This window comes from Dermacentor silvarum, chromosome 11 (assembly GCF_013339745.2).
Source record: "Dermacentor silvarum isolate Dsil-2018 chromosome 11, BIME_Dsil_1.4, whole genome shotgun sequence".
NCBI classification, from domain to species: Eukaryota; Metazoa; Arthropoda; class Arachnida; order Ixodida; family Ixodidae; genus Dermacentor; species Dermacentor silvarum.
The window spans coordinates 50847146-50874231 of record NC_051164.1 but is presented as its reverse complement, the minus strand read 5'-3'; the positions used below and the strand labels follow the sequence as shown (position 1 = coordinate 50874231).

Below are 27086 nucleotides of genomic sequence, written 5' to 3'. Positions count from 1 at the left end.
GCGTGGGTGTATAGCGTAGCGGGTATGACGCTCGCCTTCGGACCGTGAGTACCCCGGCTTCAATACCAGAAATCCAGCCTCTCTCTCGCCCATAGAAAGTTGTGTTACAATCGTCGCTACAAACGCAATCATATGGTTGTCATAAACGCATCTTCTGCTAGCGTGGGTGTATGACGTAACCTAGTGGTTATGACGTTCGCCTGCGGACCGTGTGTTTCGCTGGAAACTGCGAACACCATCTCTCCGTAGGGATCAACCTCGACTTTAAACAGCTCCGCTGTTAAATACCTAACTAGATTGGCTGAAAGACAAGGTATCGCGCCCCAACGGTCCGGGAAATCTGAGCTACTGTCGCTTGGAATACCAGGAAACTGGTCGCACGTACCGTTTTGGCAGTTGGATCCCGCGTAGCCGAGCTTGCAGTGGCAGGCGTACAGATCCATGCGCGGCTGACAGGCGCCGCCGTTGTAGCAGGGACCCGTGACGCATGGGTGCACGCAGTTGGCCACGTTCACTCCCGACAGGGCCTCTTGCATCAGTCGCACGGGCCGGTTGTTGATGGTCAGCTAGGGGCCAACGAACGCGCGCGATCAATGTATAGAGACGCGTTGAGGACAAGAAGAGGGCGCCACTGGCAACCAATAAATGGGCACTCATTGGGCACTGCTTTTCCTGAGAGAACAAATATTAAATAGACTTTTGTTCCATTCTGGGGGCTAGATTCACGTGCCTTCGCGTGAACTTATTCTGTGCATCCGTAACTGACGGGACTTCGTGTTTCTGTGTTCATTCCTCACGCCTTTTTCACTTTTATTGCGATATCAATTATGTGGGAACTCTAGGCGAATTTCTGCCGTCGCCGTGAGCTTTCCGCAGTCATCGAGTGAGATGCGTTCATGGTTGGTGGAGCGCGCATGACACCATGCTTGTTAATTCAGTTAGTGCGCCTATGTTTACGAGTTTATGCAGCCGATAAAACTACTATCCTTACTTTGTACAGCTGTCCACTAATTTGTTATCGCAATAGATGCTTCACCTTTTGGGCGAGACTGCGACTTTTTATTATTTTTAAGGTGACATTACTTCAACACTGAGTGTGTGACTTCATTATAAAGTTTACTTTAGGTCATTTTTTTTTCGTGTCTCTTGTCTTGATTATTTTTTTTCTATCTGGAACTGCCAACATCTCCGAAACATAATATTGTGAAAAAAATATAATAAATAAAATACGCTGTGAGGATAAAATATTTTGACAGAACTGTCCTCACGCCATCTTAGCAATAACGGAGTTACTGATGTGGAATATGCATCCAGTGATGCTGCCGCTAAACGTTCTAACCGCTTTAGGCAGACTGAAATTTCCAAGCGCCCCTTTTTTTATATATAACGCAGAAATTTGAAAACGTTGCTCACCCTTTGTACACAACCAACAAAGGACTGCATGACGTCGGCCCCAACCGCGGTCTCCTTGGGATCCGGCACCCCGCCCAGGTAGAGGTTTAGCGGAAGCGAGAGCTGAGTGAAGGCACCAGGAGAGTGTGCTTCGACACTGGGTTGGCCATCCAGTGTCAGGGTTCCCAGGCGGCCGGTGCGGGACGCCTTCACCATGTGCCATTCACCAAGGGCCACTGGATACGGACTCCTGCAGTGGCGTTAAGACAAGGTTTGGAAGTGAAGCATCTGGTTAATTCGGAGCCCACTGGACTTTTGCCTAACGGATTCGATGAACGAAAAAAAAGCAGTGGTTGTTAACGAGAGTTTACGCTGCATTTTGACATGTGTGAGCTGTGCTGGTACATGGTCAGAATTAAAAAAAAATTATGAGAACCATCGAACCCGTTATTCTAGATGAGCAAAAGATGGAGCGGGGGAATACTCGAAGTTTTCACTAAGGAACTATTCGGAACATTTAAACAGGAACTATTCGGTATTTTCGAATACCCGAAACTTACCACATATTTCTCAACAACCCACTCTTGAAATCTCGCTACGGTTCTCTCATTGCTATACAAAGTATCGCAAATTTTCAGAAGCCAATCAACGAAAAAAAATAAGTAATTGAAAATTTGTGTCCAGCTTTGCCGTCGAAAGCCTATAAATGGCAGCCATGAATTTTGCTTGTTCTCTGTCATTTGGTTTATTCGGAAGTGTAGTGATGTAGTAGTTTTAGTTTTGACTTTACAACCTGTTATGTTTTCCTTGCAACGTCCCTATGTGCATGTTTTTATGGCACACAAGTTCTTCCGCACCTCTTTTTTTTTTGCCCCACATCTTCAATTTATTGAAAGCTTTAACAAACTTAGCCACACAGCAGCCATTCATTCTTGGAAATCTTGTTTGGAACCAGGTTCCAAATACGTTTAGAGGCTATGCCTGCAGCTTTTTCGCTGACAGTCAACGATTTCGTGTTTTAAACTCACCATTTCTCCCTGATAGTTCATTGGTCTTTCTCGCACTAGTCAGTAAAGATATAATACCCTATTGAAGAAAAATAAATGTTCCTGGTGTTAATATATGCGTCTGAGTTTGATTGAGTTCGTTGACATCCGCCCACCTCTAGCGAATAGCCGAGCTATTCGTACAACTTTGAATGCTGATCACTGAACTAGTCCACTTCATGAACCATCAAGGTTACGAACGTGTCATGCTTTAGACTTTATTGATGAATTGATGAATGAAACATGATGTAGGTGTGCTTAATCATTTTGGACGAGTAAAGGCAAATAGTAATAATCGGTCTACTTGATTTTATATATTTTTATCGATAAGCGTTTCCTTGGTTGTGCTTCAGGCGTTATCAAAACTCGCAAACTTCCGCTGTACTGTTTCTGTTTTTATGTCGCTGAAGCAGAAACCATACTATTGCGAGGCAAACACTGACGGCACTGTATACGGGATGTAAGAAGGAACGCTATCATGATTCTTACTCAGCGAAAAACCACCCGAAAAACTTGCAACCGCGCAAATACAACAAATAAAAAACAAAAACGTGCTCGGCTTCTAAGATAGCTATTTTGCTTTACAAATTGTATAAACTTATTTAAAGGATCGAAAACCGGGTTTTCTTGAAAGTGCTACACACAAAAACATAAGGACAACCACGACCGTGTTGACGAAAGTCGGTAAACTGCCATGAAGGCTGCCGCAAAACTTTAACTTAGAAAAAAAAAAAACATGCCTGTCAAACAAGGTTGACGTACAGGCTATAGGTGTATATCCCAGTGAAATTGGAGGGGGTGGGGGGCATTACGGATGAAGCAATGTTGCATAATTGCATTCTATATTCGGATTATTTGCATTATTTATTTAGTTTCCTTGCCAGACCGTACATTTTTTTCCGCACGCTTTATTACTTTTTTTTTGTGGAGTTTGTTCATTCGCTGTTTTTACGCGCATGTACGTCAACGTTATGGTCTTTCAGGGCAACTTTGGTTGCCACGCCTTTTCTTTTTGATCAAAATACATGTCCAAGATAGACCAAGATGTCCTGGAGATAGTGCAGTTTATGGTGCAATGTGATTAATTTCTGACTGTATTGGTGGTAATTACGCTCATACGATCACCTACTCCATGGTAATTCTCATTGATTGTCTCGTTGAGACCTAAATTTTGATACGTTTTGCAACTCGCTACGATTCGTTTGAGACACGAAAGGACCCTTTTTCTGCCAAGAGGCCAGACAGATAACCATAATCCCACGTATGCCAAGCCCGTGTGAAGTCGCCGAAGAAGACCAAAGAACTGCCGGAATTGCCCTTCGCGATGCAAGGCTTTTGCCGATGATGCTAAATGAAATTCACTCATGCGCCAGCGTTGTATTGCCAACCTCAAAAAAAAAAAAAAAAAAAGGGCCTTCAATCTCAGAACGTCGGCAAGTGCCGCTTCGTTACAGAATGGCAAAGTAGGCAACGCCGCTTCCTGACAGTTCTCGCACGTTATCTGAACGTGGAGGCCCACGTGTCAAAAATGAATGAATTGGCGCACTCTTGAATCAATGTCCCAAATAATGGGCGACTGTCTAGACCTACAGCATACGAATAATCGAAGCTGAACATTTCCTTACCGTCGACAGAGTGAGCTAGTGAATAGAGAGAATACTTCTTTTTTGCTACAAGCTAACAAAAAAGTACACAACATCTACGTTCCAAACTTTGTCCGCGGCAAGAACAAGTCTACCGCAACTGAGTACAACCGCGAGCGATTAGGCAGAAAATAACAACCACACAGTGACACAGTGACCGCACCGAGCAACGTTACTTAGTCAAAAACATGACAAGCTGGTGCTTCAAGGTGACTGGCAAATAAAGAACGAAGAGCAAAAGACACTTATCCTCATTTAATTCAAAAGGGGAAAGCTTAGACAGCTTGGAATATATTTGTAGCCTCACTCCTAGTACAAACAAGCACCGCATACGCTACTCGCGCCGTTGGGACAAGTCGTAATGAGCTTCGAAAGCGCTATGTTCTCTGAAGCCGTGGCCACAGCTCCGTGTCACCCATCCAGTCCCCGTCGACGATATCCGCCGAAACGTATGTTTGCTGAGTCGAACCATCGTCATGCACATTCATTGTAAAGACAGAAACAACGAAGGCAGCATGAGGCAAGCAATGGAGGCGTCGCCACGTGATCAATTATGGCGGCGCTCACGGGATCGCCGTAAAAAGTAGGTCAATACAGCAGGACTCGGAACGAAGTCCGTTGGATTAGCATGCAGAACCACCCCTGGGAAACCAGGAACTTTAGTGGCATTATTTCCCTGGTGCTTTATCTCTCATGGTTATTTTCTTTCTTCTTTTGTTTGAACAGATGCTTTCTTTTTAGAGTGCAGGTCGCATATACCTAAGATTCGCTAAATTTCTGGGTAGTTACTGCAAGCCACATTTCGCAATTACTAAACTGAAACCTACCTAACTGCGATGCAGACACGATTTTACCGTTCGGCATTAGTTTCGTAAGAGCAAAATGTGCCCTAATATGAATAATTAAAAAATAATATTCGATATCTGAACATTCATGAATTATATTCATGAATGTGATTTCCGCCTTTTGTAAAAAAAAATATTTAAAAATTCCAAACTTCGCTATGCGCCATAGGTGATTTGTGGAAACAAGCCACATGGCGTTTCAGCCTCGACATCGGTAATATAAATCCGGCGACGCCTGGATTGCCGAAACATTTGCTACCTGCACGATTCAGCACGTTGAACGTGGCCCGCAGAAGCGTGGAAACATTGCACGCTCTCTTCAGTAAAAAAGAGTAAGCAAACCTAAACACGAGCTTTGCACTCTTTGGCGAGACCTATAGTTCGGCATACGCGACGAGGTTGTGCGAAGATTTCCCGCTAATGTTGCACTCCGAAAACTTCTGTTGTCTATTTTACATTAAGGATATGCGCAAAATGACTGTTCTTCGCTTCACATCGTTATAGAAGTATGCTGCTCATTGTTTCTCTCGTAGAGGACTGAAACGAGAAAAGAGAAAACGGAGGATTTAATATAAAAAAAATTTCCATGTGCAGGTTTGGCTTGTGGTGCATGGCCTGATCGTAACTGACTACTCCCCGCTCTCTTTGTATCACCGGCTATGGCTAATGTGTAATGCAATGAAAGCGACAAAAAAAACTGTAATCTAATGCGCGTTTTCACTGGCGACAACTGTCTTCGCCTCCTAACTGCCCATTTCCTTCAGACACTAATATGAGATTGAATAGCTTCGATAATTACACGTTCTCATGGAGCGCTACCCATTTACAAAATTTACTGGGGTTGCGTGTCCAGGCCGCAAAGTAGGGCGTACCGTTAAGGCAACCAATAGTTATTGTTTTGTCCTGCTGGCCCGTAATACGTGCTGTGCTTGAGCATAATGGTTCCCGCCGAAGGCGAAGTTACTCAGGAGCGCCTGAAACTCCGACGTTCCGATCTTCGCACGTACCACACACAGCGCCCCCACTTGTGTGTGCCGCGTGTGTCTGATATAAACGCCTCGCCCCAAGAAATATTGAGCGCCGTGGAGACGTTTGCATCACAAACTGCATTACCACGCTGGCTGTCACATGAAACTACATGTTGCGAGGCGCTTGTGCTCAATGTTAGCATGGTGGATGGCGCAAACAACTTCAAGCAAACTCCCTGTGGTTCGCTGTAGCGCTTTACTGCAAATGTCGTACTATGGCTACGGAAGCTACGGGCGGAGCGTCTGCTCCGACCTTCGTGCGTGGTTTTCCTGCGGTCGCCGGTAGGTGCCGCATGAATTGCTGGAGTCGCGAATACGTTCGACACTTTTGTGCGCCGGTTCAACCAAATTTATTTTTTTTATAATTCACTATCTTAGCATTCTTCCCTCAAGTAATGTACTAGGCTGATTTTTAGAAGACATTGAAACAGTAACGTGTACGGACCAGAGTATCCTACAGAAGCTTCCTAGAGTGCCGTAACATTGCTGAATAAGTTGTATTAACTGCACGACGAACGCTGAGCTTCAACTGTACTGTTTAAACAAGTTCGGCGCCGCTTGTCCACACAGTCAGCTTCCAATTTCGTCTCTGACAGCTTTTACATGTTACAACCAATCCTTGAATGGCCTGCATAATCCACCTCTTCACTATATACCTTAAGAAATAACCTATTTGCTAAGCCGAAAGTGCACGCTCCAGACCTGTCACCAACGGGGAAGCACCGCTCGAAGTTTAAGCAAACCGAGAGCACTTTTCAGATACTGTCAGGTAATTTAAGACTATGGGTTGGCCCTAAAAAAATATATCCTTTCAAGCACACTAGTACTATGAACTAGAGCACTGCACGGGCCGATTTTTGCGGCCCGGGCCCGGCCCGGGCCTGTTTTTACATTGGGCGGCCCGCCCGAGCCCGATCAAAACTTTTATGACGAGACTCGGGCCCGGCCCGGGCCCGGAAATAATCTACGTTACCCGCCCGGCCCGGCCCGCCACCCCTTTACCTTAAGCCCGAGCCCGGCCCGAGCCCGACTAGAAACCGGCCTGAACCCGGCCCGAGACCGAAAAATACATGTTTTCCAGAGTTGAGAAGCCCGAGAATAACTCGCAGAAAGCCCGAGCCCGGCCCGGGCCCGCGTCAAAAAAACCCGAGCCTGGCCCGGGCCCGGGTCAAAAAGCACCCGCCGTGCTCGAGCCCGGCCCGAGCCCGTGAAAAAACTCCTCTACCCAGCCTGGCCCGGCCCGTGGGCCGGGCCGGGCCCGGGCTTTCGGGTAGGTCCGAGCCCGTGCAGTGCTCTACTATGAACGCCTGTTATTATCGCGATCGGGAGGATGCTGAATATCGTTCAGAGAAAGAAGACCGCGAATCGTCTTGCAGCCGCTGCCATCATCACAACCAGAACACTAAGCCATTAGAAGAAATGACCGTATAGGTTTCAGTCGTGCACTTCCTTGGCTCTTGTTTTTTACCACTTCAATGGGAGTGCCTTGATGCATTCGTTGCAATAATCGGCTCACTAACGAACCTGTGTATTTCAGCGAAGTTGTATTCGGGCGTCTATACGCCCAACACGCTGCTTAGCGTCGTCCCCAATGTCGCCATAAGTTCTGGCGCAGGTAGACCTTTACACTTGCCTGAGCACTGCCGTGCCAGTGGAGAGGTCGAAGCGGAACTCGACGTGTCCGTCGGCCATCTGAAGCGACACGAAATCCCCCGTGCCGTCCATCTTGGCCCCGTTGTAGAAGAAAACACCGTGTGGCGACAGAGGCTTGATGACCAACTGGACATCAAGGAACGACAGATGGTCGTTGCCCAGGCCGGGAAAGCGGAGGTAAGATGAGCCATTGAACGATGGCACCACAATCTCCACGGCTGCAGGTACAAGAAAGCAATGGACAATGAGGACACTGCTTTTGCAAACCGGTTTTCTTTTTTTTTTTTGTTGTTGTTGTTGTTGTTGTGTTCTGGCAGCGTTGTAAAAAGCATGGTCAATGAAGTAAGTGCCTTGTCAACTCAAAACTAAAACTTAGTCGCCGATGCTGTTCATAAAATACTGGGGAGAGGAATTCTCTTATACGTATTAAACAGACAGTAAATTTATTGGTTCTCGTTTGTCTTCATGAACAGTGGCCTCAGCAGCTGCTTTACAGAACTGTCATTGCCATTGTTTGTTGGGCATTCTACTTGTAGTTAGTATAAGTACTGGAGCCAAACGAGCACTAATATAGGATGGCATTTCACAGAAGCTAACCTCAGCAAGAAAATTGGTTTGCATTGCTTACATCTTTCGGTATTAAGTACAAACGTGATGAATCTGCTTAAACAACGCTGCTAACCAAGCATTTCATTTAATACTATGAAAAGAGCAATCATTTTATGGAACGCTACTACACTTCATCGGCGTGAGTAATAATTACAACTGCTGAAACACCCGGTATACAATGACACATGTATGTGATGCCATTCACAATGAGACGTCAGGATAACTGAGTGCTTGTATTAATAACTGCTTTCAGTTATCTGGGGCCCCACAGCAATAACAGTGGTCAATCGAGGAAACAGTTAATTTTGCGCTTCAATGCATAAAACGCCGTTTTGTTAAAGTAACTGGAACGCCAATGCATTTCTCTGCAAAATTCGGGCATTAATATTTCAGAACTAGTGTCATCGTGAGAATTCGTTCCAAGTGGATTCGCCTTGCGCACTTCACGGCTAGAATTTCTAAATTGGAATATGGGCCTTAAGGTAATTAGTTAAAAACTTAGTGAGTTTTGTTAATTAGTCAATTATGCATTTCAATGTTTCGTGCAAGTAATGTCCGCCTCTTCGAGTAGACCATCTCATTAACTAGAATTGTGCTATCTGCCACAGGCAACCTGTGCAAACTTCATGTTCCTTCAGAAATGAGAAAATATTCAATTAAATATTCGGGGATTGTTTTTCTGCAATTCTCGTATTCTACTTTCGAAAGTTCCCCATTTCAAACACCCCTAGCTAGAACTCAATCAGCAGAGCGATAACACTTCCTTTTGTCTACTTGTCTTGTTACGAGATTCCCGGATGCTAGGGAGAACGAGCGACTACATGCCTGCATGCAAAAATGTTTTTTTTTTCTTGGGGGCGTAGCCTTTGTGTTTCTGCGTCCTCAAAGTGTGACCAATCCCCACAATCACTGAAGTGTGAAAGCCCTAATGAACATACACTTCATTATTGCAACGTCTAGCGCCACTCACGTGTTTCACACGAGGCTCCCGCGAAGCCCAAGGCACAGAGGCATACACCCTGTTCCACCCCATTGGCGATGCACTGGCCGCCATTCTGGCAGCTGACTCCACTGCATCCATCGCCACCACATTCGTCTGCACAGAATGGGGAACATAAATCAGTCAATGTAATCAACCCAACCTAAAGAGACGGCAAGCGGGCATTGCCTTGTCTGAATACATACTATTATGACATTCGACTTACTGTATTGTGTGGCCAAAAAGTACATGATTAAAATGAAAGTGAAACGCAGCATGCTATCTTCCTCTTTTTCTCTCTCTCTCTCACACACGAACACGCACAGACACACACACACAAACTGAATTTCGTTTGTAGAAGTACCCTACTATGGACGGTCGATATATATATATATATATATATATATATATATCACACACGAACACACACACACAAACTGAATTTCGTTTGTAGAAGTACCCTACTATGGACGGTCGATATATATATATATATATATATATACGTACATTCACCGTGCTTACTTCCTACGTCTACAGTTCTAGGCTTTCTATGTGAATTTATGTTTCCATTGTGTCCGGTCAGTCTAATAGAGTAAGGTGCACAATTTTTTTAATTCCCTGTTATCTTGTACGCCTCGTCCGATAGCTGCAACTTCGTTAGTGCATTATTTCTTGTAAATTGTGTATCGCATGCTCCGTTAGAGAGCGTACCTTTTTTTCTTCGTACAGGAAGACCTCGTAGTGCGAGCATCTCAGTATTTATTGTCATTTATCAGTAACAATAAAAGCCCCAACACTCCTGCGACTTCTCGATTTCCTTTATAAGTGCTTCGTCTTGAGCTAGTTGGCCTGACACTGACACGAACGCAAGACGAACACGGACCTTGCGCGTACTAACGGCTACTTTTACAGCGATAGAAATTACACGACGTTCAAGGCGCATTCGCGTCGTCGTCGGGCTGTCCTGCTGACGGCGCATGCGCGACTCGGAGAGCTACAGGGTAAGCAAAGCTGAAGACAGAGTTTGGTTGCAGATAAAACGCAGAGGCGAAGGGGACGCTCCGTCAACGCTACAATCAATCGCTTCGCAGGCGGATCAAGGGCAGCGTTCGGGGGACGCATTCTCGGACAATCACTTTCGGCGATACTATCGCCGAAAGTGAGGTAGTGCTCAACCAGCCAATACGCGTGACGGCCCAGGCGACAGTATCGCCGAAAGTGATCGTCCCAGAATACGTCCCCTGCTGGCATGAGCGTTGTGCGCACGCGCAATTTGCGCGCTCTGTTTTGAGCGGTAAACGTCAAGTTAACGTTACCTAATAATTTCACTCAGTGCTGACTAACGACCACGGTTTCCCGTCGGTCGCATCGCGCGCACCATGGAGGTGCCACGCCTGCAGCGCCACTGGAGACATTCATAACCTGAGCCTTGTGAGACGCCTGGTAGCCCACGGGGTGCTGTTCAACTGCGCAGCAGCAGTAGCCTTGCATGCTGTGTCGCGCCGACGTGTCCCATCCGCGTACGGTTAGGAACACCGTCCCAGGAGCTTCAAGCGCATTGCAATAGCTGTCAACGCTTACCCACTTCGGGCTAAACTGCTAATATTTTTTCCTGTGCTGCGGGCTATCACCAGATAGTGCATAGAATTTTCAGGATATAGGTGCACCGTTGAAAATATTAATAAACAGTTGTTAGTGCGCAAGGCTTGTGTCCGTTTCGTGTTTACGTGTCAGTGTTCACGTGATGGTCACCTTGAAGAAGCAATCAGACATAGGTACAGTCATTTCACCTCTTCTATGTTAGCGTTTTCAGATTGGCCAGTTACTTATCGTTCTTCAGTTAATGGCCACCGATCCATAGCGACACCTTATCACAGGGAGGCAGCTGCGGTTAAGCTTGGATGCACAGCATGCGTGAAACGGGACGTGCAACCTCTAGTGTAACAAACCAAAATGTGTGGCAATGTACTCACGAAAAAAAAACTAATTTGGGGCAAAGAGAGGTCTAAATCAAGAAGTCACCAAAGTTGTTGAGGCTGGCAGTTCTTCCTGACCCAATTTTTGACGCTGCAAGCACAATCCGCGAAGAATCTGAACGGAATATGTGGAGAGGCTCCTCCGATTTGAAATTTTGTTGTTTCGGCTGTGTGCGTTACATATTACATCGCACTGTCCTAAACAATCACCCATTCCGTAAGTTCTTTTTTGAAAGAGAGAAGCTGAAGTTGTGGATGAGAACAATTAAACTGCACTGTGCTTACGTTGAGGCACACGTCAAAAAAAAAAAAAACTCAGCTTGTCAAAATTGTACGGGTGTCCACCATTACGGCATGCATCATAATCAGATCATAGTTCTGGCAAGCAACACCCCAGAATTTAATTACGAAGCAATCTTTTCTTTCTCATAAAAGAAGCCACCTGAACCAAGGCGGACCCAGGGTACCCTCAAGGAAAAAGTGGGGAGGGGGCTCACAGGTGTTTTACAAGTGACGTGATTAACCTGAATGCTAGAATCCAAGCGTAAACACTGTTGATCGTGTTATTAACGCCAATATCAAAGCATTCGAGGTGGAATTGTAATTGTTCTAAAAGGAGAATAAGGCATCGATCCGGAGCACTTGTGCTGTTGGGCAAAATTTTTTGCAGGGATTGAGATAGAGTTGATATTTTCACTTGTGATAGAAACCCTTTGGAAAGGGCTAGATCAACCTAGAGAAAGATGACGGCCTCAGAATGGACGAAATGAATTTTTTAAGTGCAATGTTGTAGTACAGCACACCTATGAATACCAAATACGAGAAAGTGAATTAGGTGGAGTTCTACAGAGGGCGCAAGTTTCAGCAGCTCGCAAGCCTGAATTTCTGAGAGCTTACGATTCTGTTCTTAACATACCACGCCTATGAAAATTGTCAGATATGATGTACGTCAATCTGAAAACAGAACTAACTTGTCTGACCAACATTAGAAATTCCGCCTGATCATTGGCTCTACAAACTGTGCAGCCTGTCCTCAGCGAAGTAGTAAAATTGTAACATCAGCAGCGCCATTTTCATAAGCTCATGAGTGATGCTGTACTACTAAGAGAGACGCCGCAGTGGAGAGCTCCGCACTGATTTCGACCACCTCAGGTTCTTTAACGTGCATCCAAACTACGTGTTCAATCATGTCACGGCTGGGACCAAACCCGCGGCCTTAGGCTTAGCAACAGAACACGAAAATCACAGCGCCACCGTGACTGGGCTGTCCTCCAGTGAACAAGTACATTGATAACGTACTATTCATTTAAAATGTACTAATATTTTTACTACTCTCAGCGGCGTGTGTACTTTCCTGGGTGTTTAAAAAAACTGACCCCCCTTCCACTTTCATTTGTTGATTTTATGATTGTTTATATTGATTGTTAGTTTAGGTATTCTGTCTTTTATGAATGTAAAAGTACTGACATTTTATTCATGTTTGTTACTGGCGTCTGAGTACATTAAATTTGTACACCTATTGCATAGGCCTGAACTATAAAATAAACTATAGTATAAAGGGCCCTGGCGTCTTCGTCACCCGTCTTAGTATGTAAATGTCTTAAGGTAAATAAATTGAAAATTGAATTTGAACGTAATTTTGCGTTCTGTTTTTTTCCCCATTGTGTAATTGGAGAGGTAAAGTCTTTTTACTGCTGGGCATTTATAGTTAACTTGCCACAATCATGTTCTCAGCCATTGTTCTGTGTCATTGTAACTGCATATTGTCTTCACTATACGCCAGCATAAATGTTCAAAATAGAACGTTTGCAGCTAGGCTAAATCAGTGAAGTTATTCTATTCTAAGAGGGAAATATGGGCTACCTATCCGAAACCAGTGTTCGACTTTACACACTAAACATTTTCACACCCTTAAGGGTGTGAAAAGGGTGCTTTCCGCATTTACACCCTCATGCACACCTTTTTAGCACCCATTCTGTTAAAAACACCCTATCATAAGGGTGTATACCATACATAAGGTGTGAAGTCGCTCAAAGAAGGGTGTTAAATCGACGTCTGAAGGGTGCTGAACACAAGGATGCATGCATGCATAAATCTGGGCATAAGAACGCGTATACGTCCGCGCAATGAGTCATGTGTCTATCTATAGCATTTTTCTAAGATACTGATGTTACTGGTATGACGGGCACTCCAAAATGTATTACCTAGAAAAGTACACACATTCACTTGCAATTTCATTAAATATCATTAGATTTAGTGCTCACTGCGATACTACAATGCAATTAGACACTTTTAATACAAAGTGCAGTAGTTGAATGAAAACGCGCAAGCAACTTGCAAAATATTGCAAGAATTAAGCGGTTCCCTTACAAGCCCAACAAAAAGTGGCGAACCCCGGTGAGATGTCTTTTTAAACGATTCCAGGTAGTAATTAGACCCACAGGCATAAAAATTAGGCTAATTTACTTGTCAACCAACGAAGTCAGACGATCCTGATGACTTACTTGAAGCCGATCATCGATATAGTTCATAAATGGTTCTTGCAATGTAAAGAACTGATGCAGCTTATTGCTTCAGTGTAATGAATTCCGGACTATGGAAATATGGGAACCCGAAACATGTACTGCGGAAGAGCACAACTGTCACTCCTTTTGCAGACGCCCACGAGTGATGTGAATGCTTGCGCCTCACCGTGGCACAACCAATATGTGAGCGCCCTTATCGAGCCCCTATCTCACTGTAACTTTATGCTGTGACCTGGCATGGTCGCCTTGATCGAACACAGCCGGTAATTTGATCGCACTTGTAGAAGCGCGCTGATCGGCTCGCTCACGGTCACGATTTGTGCGCTGCACTCACAGTGAAGCAGCCCAGACATGGTCGAAAAAACTTGTCACTCTACACGAAACGTATCCGCAACTCCCAGCTCACCGCTACAGCTAGAGACCACAACGAAGTGGCAGCAAGCAGTCGGCCATGCCAGAAGCAAACCTGTGAGAACAAACGGGTAGCGGCAGATAATTTTTGTAGTTCGACTGAGTTCGGCGCAGTGCTATTTAAGCGGCTGCGCCCTCCCGAATGAAAAGCGACCGAAACTGACGCTACAACGCTTTACCGTTGCCTAGACAACCCGGCGCGCGGCAGGGCGGGAAGGCGGAAGCTGCTTCGTCCCCTCATTGGCTCTTGCTTCACGAGATGCATTGCCACTTTTTTGTCTTTGTTGGCGTCTCGCGCTCTGGCAAATAACTTTTAAACATGTGATTGGTTTTATGTGTGGTCTAATCAGAGACGTGGCCCGTGCGTTGTGTATTAATCGTGCCCCACCTCAACGCAAACGCCTTGGCACGCGCTGGAAGATGGAACCACGGAGGCAGATACGAGCAGTTACAACGTGACCGGTGTCGGCGGTCGGTAGTACTGTCAGTATAGAAAGTTTCAGGTAAGTGCCCGTTCATTTGGTGTTTCTTTATTTGATTACGTGTTATTGTTAGCTGTAGAAGTATCTCACTGTGATCCCACAGCATAATTCACTAATGTAAGCGCAAAAGCAGTTGCACGGAGTACTACGGCAAGACGGCTACCTCGATCGCCCCCGTGTGACTATAGCCTTCCTTATAGCATAAATTTGCTTTACAGAGAGCTCCTCAATCGTACACCAGTTCCAAAACGCCGCTTAGGCCACACCTTTCAGTACACGGATACAGTCTAGTACAGTGAGAGCCTACATAATATCGCGCCAACTATGAACAGCCAAAGTAGCTATAAAACGTCACTCGAGCTAGATAGCCATATTGGCCAGCACTGCTAGCAAAGTGGGAAACAAACAGTATTTTCAGTCACCACCACATTATTGTTTAGGTTGGCCATTTCAAGCGCTTTCTACTATGGGTGGTAGAAATACCCTGGCTAACGGCGACTTTCTTCGACGGAATGACTCAGAAGGCAAAAGCATGCGCATACATTTTCTAGCGCTTGACAGCATTCCGCCGTCGACATTATTTAAAAAAGAAGTGGTGTTTCGTCATACAGACGTGGTCGCATAAGGAGTACATCTACAATGTCGCACATTCCAATTGTAAACATGTGCAGCATCGGGAAATGGTCAAGTAACATGTCACAAGATTTTAACGTCCTGAGGAGGGCTCTTGTTATTTTTCAGATCCGCATTAGCAACAAACGTACATCACAAAGAAAAGAAAAAAAAGCACTATAATATAAAGAAGAAATGCCCACGTACCAACGTCGAGGCCTTCGATTGCATCGCCCCGTAGCGTCGTGGACCGGAAGTCGTACCGGCGCCCGTTAATCTCTAGATGTCGAATGCAGCCGACCAGTCCTTCTCTGATCCCGAGCCTACCAGCAGCGAGGCTGGCGTTAGGTGATCCGCCGAGGTAGACGTTCAGTCGCAAGGTTATCCTCGAGAAGAGACCCTGGGAAATGAAACCAAATTCCATACATGAGGGCCCACGGTCGTCGACCTACACATGGGCGTGCGAAAGAAATGCCAACGGCGCAGCGGTTTCGTGTCTTTCACGAGGTCCAGTGACCAAATACGGGTACTTAACGTAAGATCCGGATAGCACTACGGGATATAATCTCTCTTCAAGGTGGTTTTTATTGTCTACTGTTAAGAGCTTGGAAAACAATTAAAAAAAAGTACCACGGTTATATGCCAAAAGCTGAGTCTCCATGTGCGTGAAAAAGAAATAACTATCTCCATCATGTATGTTTTGATCATGCATAACAGGGCTCAGCCTCTCACCTACCAAGTCTGAGTTATTGCTGTACAGGCCGGCGAGACAGGGCGTTAGGGGTTTCGTTCCGATGGAACTGATACCTATTGCCTTACACACGAAGGATGGTCAGGCTATTCCTCGAGTCAACTCGATCAGGATACTGGGGCTGTTACTGGACGCCAGAGGCTGTAATGCAAACACAATTGCCCACATCACCTCCAAAACGGAGAGTATGCTCCGGCTCATCTCTAGAGTCTCGAATAGAAAAAGGGGACTCGGAGAGGACAATCTTCTCAGGATATACCACGCGTTCTTGATGAGTCACATCATTTATGTGGCATCTGCACTAAATTGGACTAAGACAGAAAGGAACAAAATAGACACGCTCATGCGCAAAAGCATTAAAAGAGTACTGGGATTACCAGTCACCACTAGTACAGAGAAGCTTATGCAGCTGAGCATGCATAATACCGTCTCGGAGGTGATAGAGGCCCAAAGAACAGCACAAATTGTCAGGCTACCTACATCCAAAGCCGGAAGACGTTTACTAGACTCAGTCAACTTAGCTCCAACCTTAATCAACGACCATGAGGAATCACTCTCGGAAGCAATCCGGGCATCATTCGCTGTTAGTCCTTTTCCTAGGAATGTTCACCCACAGTATAACGTTGGGCGACGCAAGGCCCGCGCCCGGGCTATTTTAAAAAACAGTCGCAGATAGCCCAAGCTTGGCAGCATTCGTAGATGCGGCCCAATAAGGACAGACCAGCAACTTTGTTTCGGCAGTAGTTGATACGAACGGTACACTCATCAACGCGGTTTCTGTCCGTCATATCTCCATCGATGTAGCAGAACAGATAGCCATAGCTTTGGCAATGAGGGACCCTGTGCGTCCCAATATATACACAGACTCTCGTGCGGCCATACGTGCCTTTGCATCGGGTTCCGTCTCCCGAAAGGCTGCGGTCATCCTCAGAAATAGGGTGGTTACTGGTTTTCATTCCATTACGTGGTTTCCAGCCCACATGTGTCCGAATATTTTTATAAACCTCCCAAACCCCAATGAGCTTGCTCATAACCGTGCGCGAGATCTTACCCGCCGCGGCGGTATGGAAGCTTTTGGAGGGCCGGACTAAATTAAGCACAGCGACCCATTACTTACATTCCACGAAATAGTTTCTCACTACCAGTTAGAGCGGAGGAGTTTTCCACTACCTCATCCTAAGCTTAGCAGGTCTCAATCGTCGACTTTTAGAATGCTCCAAACGGGGTCCTTTCCTTCGAGGGGCTTTCTAAGTCGCATCGCCTCAAATATAGAACCACACTGTCCAGATTGTGGTGTGCATTTCTGTACATTGGCTCACATGCTCTGGCAATGCCCTGCGTTACGTAACGCACCGTTAAACAAAGAAGCGGACTGGGACAATGCCCTTAAAAGCAGCGTGCTCTCAGTCCAACTCCAGGCTGTCCAGAGGGCCTGCGAAAGGGCGGAGGACCACGGTCTTCCTGCCCCTACGTGGACGCGGCCAGCGACTACTACGGACTTCCCACAGGGGGTCCACACGTAGTTCCTCAGGACCAAATAAAGTTCGTCTGTCTGTATATCTCCATCATCTCCTCATGTTTGCTGTGGTAAAAACTGCATTTCATTGCTTAAACACAGAGATGAAGATGGAACTAGGAGTAGTGCATTGCTATGTTGCTACCGCGTCAATTATTTTCATGCAATCTCAGTGATTTCTAAACAGACCTCAAGGTTGCTTTTGGCCGTGTAGGACGACACCGAGGTCAAGATGATTTGCGAGTAAACTTAAAAAAAAAAGATACGTTGAAGAGAATGTGCAATGTATTGTACCATGGGTCTCAGGAGTGATAAACGCACGAAAGGGCAACCTTGGGTCCCTGGGCAGACCAGAGACCCAAGTGTCACCCGTCAGCATCTAGTCATCAAGCAGTGCCACGCCTATTTCACGGACTTAAGGTCAACCATTGGATGCTAATTGCGGCGTTGCCTCTGACTAGAGGACTTCGCGGGCTCGGGCTTACCCGAAAGCCCGGCCCGGCCCACGGGCCGGCCCGGGCCGGGTAGGGCGGTTTTTTCACGGGCTCGGGCCGGGCACAGCCTGTGCTTTTTGAGCCGGGCCTGGGCCGGGCTCGGGTATCTTGACGCGGGCCCGGGCCGGGCTCGGCCTTTCTGGTGGTGAGCATGTAACGTGCCACGAGATATCCTCGCGCGTCTCGACTCTGAAAAACCTGTTGCCCCGGCGCAGCTGGAAGCTAGTAGTGCTACTCCTGTGTACTTCCCTCTTCTCCTTCCGTCGTATTTTGCGCTGTTTGAACAGAATGTAAAAGTCCAGAAAGACCGAAGTCGCCCCCGACCAAAGGATGCCATTGTATTCTTTATCTAAATCAATGTAATTAATGCTTTCGGCGCAGTGCAAGCGCGTTCGCGACTTGCTGATTCTTCAAAGGCGATTTGGTAAAACGATGACTGCTAAGTTAAGATAATTCGTCACGCGGCTGAAATATGGCACTGCGTCTGTCTGCGATCGTACGCATCTTCTAACCGGCCGCCTAGAAGCAGTGCATTACGCTGCACCATGGAGGAACGAGAAGCTTTCTTTCTCCACTTACTCCATCCATGCGCTGCGCACGTGGCTCCGCTTCTGCTATAGTATAGTATACTATTGAATGGGACGAGCGGCTGAGGCGGCGCATGCTTCGCAGTGAGGCGCCCGACGTGGAAAAATACTGTGGCGGCGCTGCGATAGAAGTGGATTGGGCCGCATTGAGGTCGCGCCGTTGAAAACTGCTGGCAACACTGCTCGGCAGAGTCATTCGTACTACTTCGCGCGCTAGTATTTGCGTTCAGACCGCTCAAATGGTGTTCATAATTGCACATGCCATGTATTTATGCCTTAAGAATAAATTCCTTTCATTCTCTTCTTTATTTTATTTTTTTTAATGCCGCTCGGTCATCTTTTTCGGTCTCGAGCCGGGTTCGGGCCGGTTTCGAGCCGGGCTCGGGCCCAGGTAAAGGGGTTGAGGGCCGGGCCGGGCGGGTGACGTAGATTATTTCCGGGCCCGGGCCAGGCCCGGGTATTGCCATAAAATGTTTGGTCGGGCTCGGGCGAGCTGCCCAACGTAAAAACGGGGCCGGGCCGGGCCCGGGCTGAAAAAATCGGCCCGTGAAGTGCTCCACCTCTGACTACACTTCAATCCACCGACGACAAAGCGCATACAGAAGGGGGTACGCTCTTGGCTACCACAGGAATATACGTCCGTAACGCTTTGCTCTCCGCTTGGAAGTTACACGCAACGCGGCACAATACATGTTTTTGCAACAAGGCCGTAAAGTCGATTTTTCTTCTTTTGTGTTCTTCCGTACACAAAATTGCCTGAACTCGAGTTCAGCGCTCTAGGAGTAATCCTGACGAAAATTTGCCTTTGCCATTGGTAGGACGCAATAATTTTATATCGTGTTCACGCTGAAACTGTGGCGTCTTTGTACATCAGCACAACAAGAAAACCGAGGGACGGCTAGCATCTCTTACGTGACTTACACTTTATAATGCTCTCTTAAGACTTCTGTCTTCATGAATATGCTTTGACTATGAAATCTGAAAACTATTCTATGAAGAGAACCGCTGTCGAGATGACTATTTGTTAGTTTGCTTCTTGTTTACAAACAATTTATCGGCAAAACTTATGCTGTTAGCTTCTCATAATTTACTCGTGGCCTGCCGAAAGTCCAAACAAAAGCTGGTAAGGCCAGTTTATTTAGATGACTCGTTTTCTACAGCTTTTCTATAGACAAAAGTGAACTTGCTCAAGCCGAGGGTCTACGGACGATCTACATGAATTCTCTATTTACCGCGTGTTTTACGTACCATGAACCAAAGCTCCAAAATACGGTACATTTGAAGAAAACGTCAAATGCATGCTCATAATCGTCTTCAGTTAGGCACCCCATTCATTACGCTCGAATTCGGTCGGTTTATCTATCGAGTTCAGTTTAAGTGTGCAAATATTGAAATTTCATGGCGCATGTTATTTTGTAAAAAAGCTGCTAGCAGTGTTGAGAAACAAAGAAATTGCTACTATGATGTTCTCTTTTACTACGTTCACTTTTAGACCTCCGAAGAAAGCCCGTTAACTATGAAAAAAAAAAGACGATGTCTGGGCGCGCTAGTGCGCCTGCATTGCAATGCCCTCAATCGTATTTCCGATAAACGAAGCCCTTGTTCCCGTCGTAAACTGAAACCGTCACCCACGCTGTCCAACGTAAAACAGGCAGCCGAGTCTACATCGTTGTTATGAACATACAAATCCACCAGGGTTCTGACTGATAAGCCTCTGCCAGACGGGAAAACGGGTCGAAGCACGCTCGTCGGCTTTTACGACACGCATACGAAGCTAGGTTTTTTTTTTTTTTTTTTTTTTTTTTATGAGCGCGACAATCCAGGCACTCAAACGTCTCGTGACGTCACCTTTACTACTTCACGACCGGGCAGGGTAGAGGAAAATGAATCACTTTATGGAACCAATTATATAGAGTGTTTCTTAACGCGATTTACAACTTCTTATAAATGCAACTGATGACCTGAAACGAATATTTAAAAAAGTTGCATACGCGCATTCACGAATCGGCTAACCAAGCAAGCACACTTCAAGAATTAAGTAGTGCAGGCAACTCCAGGCAACTGCGGAGAATCTGCCGTCGGTCGCATTCGCCTATACAATTTGCCACTTCTCTTTAAATGTTTAATTAGTTTAAACATCGCAAGCAAATTGGCTTGTCGTCAGGCGTCCTCCACGCATTCGGATCACGATAATTCAGAGTTGGAGAGGCGTTGGAGAGGGTTGAAGGTGGCCGAAGGGTAAGTGTCAGGGCAGTTCACAGAGCAGATGGTGCGAAGGCCCACGTTTGCCAGCTCTTGACGAACAACGGATTGTATAAGTGATACTGTAGGTTTAGCATCACTGGGATTTCTTCGCGTTAAATGTGCGGGCGATGCGGCTTCGATTTCTCGTCGATCGATTCGGGTGATAGTCTCCGACGTTGAAGGCCAAACGGCATACAAACGTCCTCACATGTTGATTCGATTTCTCGTCGAACGATTCGGGTGATAGTCTCCGATGTTGAAGGCTGAGCCGGCATACGAACGTCCTCACACGTTGATGTCGCTGCCGTGTTCAGAAGGTGGGCGAATCGGTGCGCGATACGGCGGCTTTTAGCATCTTCGAAGCGTCGGCATTCAGTAATAATCTCGTTGACTGTCGAAGAGTTTTTAAACACAATTAGGTTAAACGCATCGTCCGCGATCCCTTTCAGTACGTGCGCGACCTTATCGGCTTCTGTCATCCTGGCGTCAACATTCCTGCAAACGGCCAGCAGATCCTGAATGTACGTCAAGTACGGCTCGGTGGACGTCTGCACACGCGAGGCGAGTTCTCTCTTGGCGGCACGCCGGCACCCTGCAGGTTGGCCAAACAACTCGCGAAATTTTGTCTTACATACGCTCCAGCTTGTGAGCTCCTCTTCGTTGTTATCGAACCTGGCTTTCGTAGTTACCTTTAGATAAAGTATGACATTCGCCAGCATCAAGGTCGGGTCCCGCCTGTAATGTGCGCTTACGCATTCACAGAGGCGAATCCAGTCGTAGACGTCGTCGCCATCAGTGCCGGAAAAGGTCCCAGGGTCACGAGGTGGAGCCAGGATGATGGTAGGTATGGCTGCCGCCGCTGACGCAGTTTCACCGCCGGTAGACATGCCTAGAGTGGCGACTTTGCGGCCGTTGTCGAGCTCCGTCTTGCGTTACACCCCCAGCACTTCCACCAAGATGTTACGGGGAGGCAAATACAACAGGTAAACGTATTTACAGTATATTAACAAGGCGATCAAGTGCTCAGCCATATCATCATCGTCTTCTTCATCGACGTTCTTATTGAAGAATAGTACCATGACAGTATTTACTCGAAACACCCTTCACACTGCTCTCCCAGACAAAGCTCTACGTCTTGAGGCCGTTCTCAAATGGCACAAACGTCCTCGCACTTTTTTACGACATATTTATGACGTACTGAGGACGACATCCGATGGGCCAAACGAGAAACATCTTTTTTGGTGCTTGCTGAGGACAATGAAATGCCCTAAAAACATTCTTGCGGGGACGCACTTTGGACGACAAGAGCTTGAAATACGATTTGTCACTTTCGTTGCTTAGCAAGCAGATATGTCTCATGGCAAATTTAAATTCTACGTTCGTTGGCCATTCCCTAAGCGTTTTTTTGTACCAAAGTTCCATCTCAAACAGTGGACAGTAAGCAGTAAATTTAAGGTTGCCTTGTAGTTTTGTATCATTGACTAAAGCGGGTATATTTATATTTATCTTGGCTACCGCTGCAGTGCGGAACGATACAAGAAACTAATCACTAGCAACATTTTACCAATACATAACAGATAGTATTGAACAGCCCGGCCAAGCCAGGCAGCTGTCGACATCAAGATGCCGCATGCACGAAGCCATGAGCGGAGGTGGACCTTCTCATTTGGGGTTTGTGCATTAAAATAAGTCGCAGTTTCGCCCGAAAGGCGAACCATCGATTGCAATAGCAAATTAGTAGACAGCTATACGAATTAAGGATAGTAGTTTTACCGGCGGTATAAAGTTGTAAATATTCGCTTACTAACTAAATAAACAAGCACGGTGTCAGCGCGCACAGGTAAACATGAACATATCTCGCTCGATGACCGCGGGAGCTCGTCAAAACGCTGGAGTTGGAAAGCGCGCCAGCGGCAGCGAGCAAATTGACATTCCCGCTGGCTCTCGCTTCAACGCGAACTAAACGTCGAAAGCGCAGCGCATACGAAGCTACCGGCACTCGGCGAATGCACTTTGGCCCGTCGCAGATCGCTTTGAAGATGAGGCTACCGCGGGCGCACACTTTGGCCGCGGCGCAGATCGCTTTCAAGATAGCTCCGTGAGCAGCAGCCGCGTAAGCAGAGCGCACCCCCCCCCCTCGTCCCCCCCTCCTCCTCCTCCTCCTCCCCGTGCCTCGCGCGTGAACGAAGACCGTGCGCTTCCGACCGCCTTCCTCTCTCACGTGCGCGAGATTAGGCTGCGGTTGCCGGCTCACCCTCGCACGCTTTCACTCGCACACACAACGCACGTCGCACGACGACGATTTTATCGCCGTTGGACTTTATGCGGAACATCACTACGACGGCGACGGCAAGAATGGGCTTGAGCTCTAATCCGAGAGTTCGCGGGTGGTGTTCTGCGCGAGAACAGGCTGACAATGCTATGACGTCAAGTTGATTTGCACCTACTGTTTGCCGCGAAAAACGCGCGGACGCCCGGGCGACTGGACGGCGCAAGCCCTGAATGGTAACTGAACAATTTATTTCGCATGCGGTAGGCTCCCCTGTCTCGTTCCCGATTCCCGCTCGCCTTACGTATGTCCTTGCACTTTGTTCGATTTTGGTCCACTTTCCTTGCCTGCTCCCTCCTTCTCGCACAGGCCTGTCTTGTATTCCCTTGCCTCGCCCTGCCGCCGTTTTCCACCGTTGTGCGTTTCTTGGTTTGGGTCACGTTGTCTTTGCGGGTGTAAATTATCCCAATTATTGCCTCTGGAGTTATTTTGTGTGCCCTCTTTATACCACTGCATTTTGCCGAGTGCAGAATGAACCCGTGCCAGTCGCTGCTTCTGTCCTCCGTCCGCTGGCTCGTGCGCTTCGCAAAATTCCACTATGGGCTCCTCGGCAGTTTGATAGCATGCATGGCAAAATTTTGTAGCCGGACGTTAAGCACATAAGCTTGCACCCTTCATCGCTTTCGCTGGAACGATGCCAACGCGTAAGTTGTGTGCTGACGGCCGTAGTAATGGCGCGTGGTGCCAGGTGGCCAATCGCACGACCATGACTTTGTGCCACATTTGCGGGTCAAGCTGCGAAAGTTCCCGCAAACCTGTTGACCTTTATTGCATGAACAAAAAAAAAGCTTGAAAACAGATTATGAGCATCAATGAAATGTAGTCCAGCCAGCCCTGCAAAGTCTCATACTCGAAACGGACTGAAAAAGTCCTGAAAAGTTGTTTCCGGGACGTCCTGAAGTTGCTATGAGGCCGGACAGCCGGCCTGCATTAGTGCTATTCTAGTACCATTCGAGGACATCTTGAGGACGTCATAACGTCCTCAAGGTGACATACTCAAGACATCCTGAGGATGTTACTGTGTTTTCTGGGCTTAGAGTGCTTTCTGCAAGCTCTGTAAACTAAATAACTTTTGCGGGTAAGGTGTTCGGCAGAAAGAGCCGCAAGGTGAACAACAGTGGACGAGCGACTGCAACCACGTAGGCTACCCACCTTTGAACGACCCTGAACTTGGTGACCGCTGTTCAGCTGCATCCACGCGTCCCATCGATCCCTGTACACTGTGAGCGTGTTCCAGGCGTTGAGCAGCACTGGTTGATCGCTGCGCAGTGTTCCTGGACCCATGCCGCAGTCGAACCTGAACACATAAAGACAGGAAAGTTTAAGAATGATGAACGTTTGATTTATGTAGTTCAACGTAGACGTTCTACAGAGGTCGCTCTAATATTTCCCTCTGATTACCGTAGGAAAGGCTATTGATGATGGCAGCTTCGCCGTCTCTCGTTTTTCTACACCTAACTAATGCCTTTGACACTATAAATCACCAGATCCTATTTCTAAAACTAGAAGCAATAGGCGTATCTGGTCCTGCTTTGTCACTAATCCGCAGTTACCTTCGTATTAGAAATCAAGTTGTCAGCATTTGCGCTACTTGCTCAAAGCAAAAAAAAAAAAAAAAAGAAGAAGGAAGTCTATGATAGTGGTACCACAAGAGTCCAATTTGGGTCCACGTTTGTTCTTAATTTATATTATTGATCCACCTAATTTCGTCCCGCACTGTAACCACTTCGTGTATGCTGGTGACAGTACAACATTTAACGCTAATAAAAGCACGCACTGCATAGCAGATAACCTTAGTGCGTACGTTCTTATTATATTACACTGGCGTACATTAAACACACTAGACTTTTATCCTACTAAAACCAAATTTATTGTATTTACAGCGCATTAACGATGTTTAGTTCCAGTTCTTTCCATCTGCTTGCCCCAGTACTCGATCCAGGCTAGCGATGGTTGCATGTATCACGTTCGGCTGCGACGGAGAGAACGACGTCACTGACGGTATGCCCGCAGTCCGCCGTTGTCGCTTGCGTTCGATGTCTCGAGTTTGCTCGGCGGCGTGGTTAGCAGCATTCGCCCTCCATTGCCGCTTGCGATTTTTCAAAATTAGATTGCTCCAAAATGAAATCGGTTCGTCACCTAAGACAATGAATCGCTCATACCACCGTAAACGCGGCCTTCCCATTACGACGACAGAAGAGAAGTGAAATTCTGCGCTGGAATGATGAGCGGTAACGCAGCCGGCTGAAAAAGGAGACGACGACGACGAACGCGGGAGCAGTGGCACGAGCGCGTTCGCGCGGTTGCGCCGAGGGGCGCCAACGAGCCAGTCGTGGAAGACGACGACGACGCTCGAGCCATTGCTGATGATGATAGTTACTGCGCACATCGGACGGTGGGATTTTGGTTTCGCGTAGCCATATACAGCTTACCTGTAATATACCTGGTACAACTATTTGGTTCTATACCAAGCACTCTTCGAATAGCAACTCAATTCCAGGTTATCTACCCAGCCCTACATATATGCTGGTCGGATGAAGGTTCTTCCAAAGCGTCCCCCGGTGTCTCGGTGCGCCGTCATCGTTCACCTTGGCAATAAATAGTAATCCGAAGCGCAAATTTTTGTCGTTTTGATTGTTTCATAGGTACCCCCTTCAATGTTTTAGTTTAAGAGAAGTACGCAGCGAAAAAAAAACAAATTGTAATGGATGCATTATTTTGGCGCTATCAAACAAGCTTCCTGTACGTTTGAGTAAAAGTGAAGAAGGTACGCAGGAAGAGTATTGAGGTTGTATCGAATAGGATTCGAGACTTATTTCTAAAAATGTTCAAACGTTGACAGAAGTTAAATTTGCGATTCTGTAGATTTACCGGTGACCACTTTTCACAGGCTAACAAAAGTTAAAACGCTTTCGCTCGGCGCCAGACGCACTTGCATGAATCAGAACATTGTCGATTGTTGCAGCCGATTCTATGTGTTGTTTGTATTGTCACCGAACCTTTTCTGACCAGACTGAATGCGCGACGGAAATCGCGCTGTGCATTCTAGAACTTATGTGAGCACCAACGATTACGATAGAACGTTCGATGAGTCAAGTATAGAGAGCCAACGAGTCTGACCTGCCCATCAGATTTCGACAGTCGACGAGAGTTTTGGCCGCTATCATTGTGCTGAGTGTTACTTCTTTTTCTGGGCACAGGTTCGCCAAACAAACACTTGCGATGTGCCACTGGTTTGTTAACTGTGGTGAGCAACCACAGTGAACAGCTGAACAGAGAACATAAACACTGAACGTTGTGCCACTGTAGTGATGGACTGGTGTTCTACCAGTCTCCTAATAGTATCATCCGCGGCCTTTGACTGATCAGGCAACTTCTTGGGCCTGCCGCATGCAGAACGAAACAATACACATTCTGCACAATATACGTTCATCGCCTGACATACTGACGGTCAATTGGGATGCTTATCACGAAGTCCAGTGGATACCAACCAGTGGACGGCACACAAGCACGGTTGTGAAGTGACGGAGGTAACTCGGTAACACGTCAAGGCTTCTTTAACTGCGATAGCAGTGGTACGGATATCTGCTCAAGGCGCATTTCCGTCATTGGCGTTGTCGTGCTGTCTTGCTATCGACGGTAAATGAGCGGCACACGCTTGAATAATTTGACGCCAAGTGCGTTTGGCTCCAAAGACGAGAAAAAAATTGGAAGGACGCTTAAGCTTCGCCTTTAAGAGTAGAACGCGATAGCGTTATCGGGACCCGTCCGCATCGCATCGTTCGCATACGGCAAGTAGGCTTCATTCACTGCACCACTGAACGTGGGAAAGCCAGCTTACAAAGACCAAGCTTACACCGATCCCCTTAAAGTCGGCTTCACTTTTAAACTGAAATGCATTGCTGGAAAGACGTTTTTCAGGGGCAATACAAGTGGTCTTATATTAAAATGTGAAGGCCCTAGC

At 46.8% G+C, this 27086-nt stretch overlaps 1 protein-coding gene across 3 annotated transcripts in view; it reads right to left on the bottom strand.

The window, feature by feature from the left end:
• The window catches only part of LOC119433001 (pikachurin), a 192347-nt gene that overhangs the window by 18138 nt on the left and 147123 nt on the right, over nt 1-27086 (bottom strand). For all 3 annotated transcript variants that reach the window (XM_037700154.2, XM_037700153.2, XM_037700155.2), the window contains 6 exons: nt 24275-24419; nt 15409-15601; nt 9187-9312; nt 7588-7825; nt 1414-1642; nt 386-566 (listed from right to left, as the gene is read on the bottom strand). In XM_037700154.2, coding sequence (XP_037556082.1) covers nt 386-566; nt 1414-1642; nt 7588-7825; nt 9187-9312; nt 15409-15601; nt 24275-24419 — 1112 coding nt within the window. The remainder of the gene's footprint in view (nt 1-385; nt 567-1413; nt 1643-7587; nt 7826-9186; nt 9313-15408; nt 15602-24274; nt 24420-27086) is intronic.